Source organism: Oncorhynchus clarkii, chromosome 12 (genome assembly GCF_045791955.1).
Source record: "Oncorhynchus clarkii lewisi isolate Uvic-CL-2024 chromosome 12, UVic_Ocla_1.0, whole genome shotgun sequence".
In the NCBI taxonomy this organism is placed as follows: Eukaryota; Metazoa; Chordata; class Actinopteri; order Salmoniformes; family Salmonidae; genus Oncorhynchus; species Oncorhynchus clarkii.
In genome coordinates, this window is record NC_092158.1 from 70,369,080 (window position 1) to 70,374,417 (window position 5,338).

Below are 5,338 nucleotides of genomic sequence, written 5' to 3' on the forward strand. Positions count from 1 at the left end.
CCACCGTCTCTGTTCTAAGAGACAGACTGCTGGCGTGTTGAGAGATGTACCCTCACCAGTGTCATTCTCACGTAACATTACAGACAGCTGACAATCAAAACATCAACATCCTCACACCCCTGTGAACCCAGAGGGATGAGCACGCCCAGGACAGGCCAGGTCAGAGGCCATCTGTGTGGGGTGTGGCTCACAGCAGGCATGGCTGAGCCACAGTGTTGGAGCTGTGACCACACTATGCCGACATGTGACTGGGAGTTTAGAGCTCCCCGTGGACACATTAACCCTGCCAAACAAACAAACAAACAAACAAACAAACAAACACAACTTGGTCTGCAGTATCAGGTTGCCACTTTATTTTCCATATCAACTTTACAATAGAACATAAGACACATGCTGCATCCCCTTCAACTCACGGAAACATCCCAAACGCTCTCACAATCTTGACATGTACTTAAAGTGACCATTAGATAACCACATACTGCAACCTCCGCTGTTCATACAGACCCACACACACTCACTCAAAGTTGAGTCATTTTGTTACTAAACTCATCTCTGTAAACTTCATGAACTAAAAACACACTAGTACCTCTTGATACGCATGGTCCGTGAGGAAATTGACAACACAAAAATGACTGAATTTGTTTACGACACATTTATTCCAAGGTAATCTCAACTACTGGTTTTAAAAGACTGTCTTGTGACTATATAAAACAAGTGCTGATAATCATGAGACAAAGTGCTGATGTGGAACAGGACAGCTGTGCCCTACGGGTTTCAGTGCTGGGTTTAACTGTGTCCACTGTGTTCCCTGGCGGAGACCAATAATGAACAGCCCAGGGAGTTGGGTAACTAACACGGTCTGGATGGATAAAAATAAAAAATGGCAGGGTGAAAACCTCCAAAACTCTCCCTGATATACCTGAGACCCAGCTAAGTATGCCTAAACAGAAAAATAAGAAAACCAGAATCCAATTGGATCACGGTTCTGATGAGGAGAAAGGAAAGCTGTATATTTTTGTTCAAACCTCGGGCTCTACTAAATTTGAATCACGGAAGTGCAGCGTTACAGAGTGATTGAAATGTAAAGCCAATGTTCCCGTGTTAGCAGAGACTGCTTTCACAGTAAACACTGTATGTCTGTTCAATCAAAAATGACCTTTACATTTCTATTGCACAATTTGTAACACTTCAGCAACACAGATTGAATAGAGCCCCTAGCATTAGTGCAAATTGGGAGAGTATTTTCAACAGAGTACATTCAGAATCAGACATCCTAGTACTGCATACTCCCAACTCTGCAACATAAACTAAGTTCTGCCCCCTGTCTACTGTTTGAGGTCATTGCAGCTCCTGTTCTGTCTAGAAGTTGTCCTCTCTTCCGTTCCCATCTTCCTCATCCAGCCTCTCGTCCTCATCATCGCTCCCTTCTCCGTTCATGGTGCGGTTCACTCTGGCCAGTAGCAACGGCAGGTTGACGGCTAATGGGTTGTCCTCATCTTCATCATCAGTATCACGCTTGGGGTAGAAGCGTCTAGCCTTCGCCAAGAAGTCCTCAGCAGCATCCAGGTATATGAGACGATCCTATATGAAAAGGAGAGAGAAGGGGAAGAGAGAGGAAGATGGAGGGTGAAAAACAAATAGTGAAGGAAAAAGAGAAAAGACCCAAAGAGGGAAGGAAGAAAGAGTAAACAGAGGAAGAGGGGAGACATAAGAGTCATCATCAAACAGGAAGTGATTTGGAGAAAGAAGTGAAGTGGAAGACATTAGAACCATGAAACAAAATGAATGAATCTGTTAGATTCTGTTCTCACCAGGATGAAGAGGTATCTCTCAGGTGGGGCCTCCCGGGTGTTGAAGATAGACGTCTCAGAGTGGAGCGTGTGCAGTAGTGTGCGTGACGCCGAGGCGTTCTTCATACGGTCATACGACGCACTGGCAGACACCGTCAGCAGAGACTCCGCCTCCGCCATGAACCCTGAGCCAATGAGAGTTCACAGTTGCTGAGATGAGATTTCATTCATTTTGTCTCTCTCTCACTTTACCCTTCCATTGGTTCTCCCTCACTCTCATTTTACCCTTCCATTTGTTCTCGCTCACCTAAATTCTCCAGGATCATCTTCCACTTGTCCCTGACCTCCCGACGCAGATCTCTCATACCCTCAATGTCCACACTCAGACGCCGGTGCGCCTACAGAGGGAAAGGGTGCAGGGTTACATACAAACAATATTAACCTAGTACACAACCATCACCACAAACACAGGTCAATCAACTAAGGTAAGCCTAATGTGAGATAGCAGCACATTCACCCAACAAACAAAAGACAACAGAGGACAGGCATGGTACCCAGTTGGATAATGTAGGTCTACATCTATAAAATGCACCATCTACTGGCTGATGGAGGTAAAGTGTTGTATGCTGCCCTACAAAAACCTTGTAGACAGAGCAGACAATCTAGCTTAACTTCACGCTGCCTCTCTGTTCCCAAGATATCTCATTTTGTCCACCTCCCATTGGTCACAGATGTCAATTCAACGTCTATTCCACGTTGATTCAACCAGTGTGTGCCTAGTGGGTTGTTCCCCCTCTTAGGAACCCAAACTCTCTGTTGTCATACAGTAAGTGTCCCCTGTCCCCCTCCGTGGGTCCCCCCTCTGGTACCAGCGAGCCCCTACGGGTCTGGTTCCTGTTCTGGATGAGGTTGTACAGGATCCGGTCATCGTCTCTCTCGGAGTGGCTCGGGTCGCCTGGCTCACTCCATAGGTTCTGTTCCTGTTCCCTTCGCTTCTTTGCCTCGCGGTCAAAGTACTCCAAAGTGTCAGGACTGAAACAAACAAACAAACAAACAAACAAAACAAACACACAAACACACACAGGCGCGTGGTCTATCAGGGGAACATCAGGATGACTGTGAAGCTGTTATCAATTCAATAGATATAGAGAGGATCTTTGTTTGTTGGTTGGTTCCACACCTGTGTATTACACTAGTGTGACTAAATCTGAGGGCTGTGGATGGAGAGCATGACATCTCTCTCAAATCTATGGACTGGTGTGGAGAGAAATAAGGAGGGTGAGAAATCACATGAGGAATTGGGACTCTTTTTAAGCATCATATTGTGTGCCGCGATAAGTGTGTGTAAGTCACAGGAGGCTGGTGTCCCCTTAATTGGGGAGTAAGGGCTCGTGGTAATGGCAGGAGCGGAATAGGTGGAATGATATCAAATACATCAAAACACATGTTTGATGCCATTCCATTCACTCCGTTCCAGACATTACTATGAGCCGTCCTCCCCTCAGCAGCCTCCTGTGGTGGAAGTGTCAGGTTGTCATGGTGATAAGTGCGTATGTCATGGGCTGTCATGGCGATAAGTGTGAATGTTATGGCGATAAGTGTGAATGTCATGGCGATAAGTGTGAATGTCATGGCGATAAGTGTGACTGTCAGTGTGTCATGGCGACAAGTGTGTAGGTCAGTGTGTCATGGGCTGTCATGGTGATAAGTGTGTATGTCACTGTGTCATGGATTGCATACCTGATTAAAGGCTCCTTCTCCTCCTCACTTTCATCATCGCTACAGCAGCAGCAGCAACAGAACCGAGCACAGAACCTCTTGAAGGCAGCCCCCATCTCTGATGGAGAGACAGAGAGGGAAGTAGAGCAGTCGGAGAAGATAATGTGAGAACAATTTGAGGTCCAGATAAGGTCTAGTGTCCAGATATGGTTAACATCTTTAAAACAAGAGGTGGCATATGGTACCGTTTTCCAAGTCCTATCCAGGTACAGGACAGGTAAAGAAGGGGTAAATAAAGGTCCTCTCCACCGGTGTAGTTGGCCCAACACACTATAACCACCTTTCTGTCTCCCAGTTCCCTGTTGTGGCTGCTGAGGATAGGTGACCCAGTGGTGTAGAATGAGGGCTCAGACCTGGAACCTTGGTCACACCCTCCGAGTTTGACTCCAAAACAATATCCACAGGAGTAAAGAGAAAAATTTTGTCAAGCACTCACAGAGCTGTTGGAACACCCACGATTCTCACTCTGTTGATACTCTGCCTCCACACTGACAAAATGAGTTTCAATAAAAATATCTCGGTCAGACAGAAACCATTCTAAAGAGAGTCAAGAGTGAACAGGTCATTTTCAACTAGTTTCCAGACACAAAAGTTACAGCTCTATGGGCTCCAATCTCCATTCGACATCCACTCTGTATATACTGGTGTGGAATCCTCTTCTCATTCCAGATCCTGATGTCTGAGGTCCAGAAGAGGTCACTAGCTAGGGTCTCCAAATCCTGGCCCAGAGACTTTCCTCCTGGATCAGAGAAGCTGGAAGAGAGGATGACCCGGGGAATGTCTCGCCACAAAGAGAGTACTGAGTAGCCTCTCCCCTCTTACTCATCACCACAGATCCACACAAGACCCAACTCAGTCACAGCCCAGTCATGTGAGCTGAATGATCCTCTGCCCCCCAGCAGCAATAGCAAGGCCCTAGCTCCTGTACCCCCACTCTTATCTCCTTTATTCATCCAATCACATACTTAAAACCACACACTCCACAGATGAAAGAAGCCTAGGCTACATATTTCAAACAAAACAAGCTTTTGTTTAGGGAATGTACTTCTTCGAAGTAAAATATTTGTTGTAAGATGTCATCGCCCCTAGGCCAACAATCTGGATGTATTCTACACATAGTGGAACTGGTAAAATAGCAAATATATCAGAGAACCGTTTCATCAGTAAACAAGATATTCAGGGCCCCTATTATAAAAAGACTCTAGATTCTATCCATGCAGAGTGGACCTCTTTATTCTAGACCAAAGGTACGCATGGTTCACAAAATTATATCTACCACACTCCAAAAGGCAAAAAAGGACAATATAGCAGATTGAAGTGTAACTGTTAACTTCTTATGGCTGGGAGGCGCTATTTCCACGTTCGGATAAAAAGCGTGCCCAGAGTAAACTGCCTGCTACTCAGGCCCAGAAGCTAAGATATGCATATTATTAGTAGATTTGGATAGAAAACACTCTGAAGTTTCTAAAACTGTTTGAATGATGTCTGTGAGTATAACAGAACTCATATGGCAGGTGAAAACCTGAGAAAAATCCAACCAGGAAGTGGGAAATCTGAGGTTTGTAGTTTTCCAAGTGATTGCCTATCCAATATACCGTGTAAATTTGGTCAAATTGCACTTTAAGGCCTCCACTAGATGTCAACAGTCTTTAGAACGTTGTTTCAGGCTTCTACTATGAAGGGGGAGCAAATAAGAGCGGTTTGAGTCAGGGGTCTGGCAGAAAGCGCGTGCATGTGACTAAACTAAAGGCTATGTTCAACCGAAATTG

General features: G+C 45.4%; 1 protein-coding gene across 1 annotated transcript; it reads right to left on the bottom strand.

The window, feature by feature from the left end:
* Positions 1–331: 331 nt before the first annotated feature.
* LOC139422201 (melanoregulin-like) lies at positions 332–4,357 on the bottom strand. Its single transcript, XM_071173369.1, has 6 exons — positions 3,755–4,357; positions 3,531–3,627; positions 2,660–2,822; positions 2,098–2,188; positions 1,812–1,975; positions 332–1,581 (listed from the first exon to the last, which is right to left on the bottom strand). The coding sequence occupies exons 2-6, from the start codon at positions 3,623–3,625 to the stop codon at positions 1,360–1,362; spliced, it is 735 nt and encodes a 244-aa protein (XP_071029470.1). The 5' UTR covers positions 3,626–3,627; positions 3,755–4,357; the 3' UTR covers positions 332–1,359.
* Between the last annotated feature and the right edge of the window lie 981 nt (positions 4,358–5,338).

Excerpts from the sequence above, each read along its gene's own strand:
- LOC139422201 (XM_071173369.1), bottom strand. The coding sequence starts at position 3,625 with ATGGGGGCTGCCTTCAAGAGGTTCTGTGCTCGGTTCTGTTGCTGCTGC. Across the intron at positions 2,189-2,659 it reads AGACCCGTAGGGGCTCGCTG|GCGCACCGGCGTCTGAGTGT; the intron begins GTACCAGAGGGG and ends TTCCCTCTGTAG. Across the intron at positions 1,582-1,811 it reads AGAGATACCTCTTCATCCTG|GATCGTCTCATATACCTGGA; the intron begins GTGAGAACAGAA and ends CTTTTCATATAG.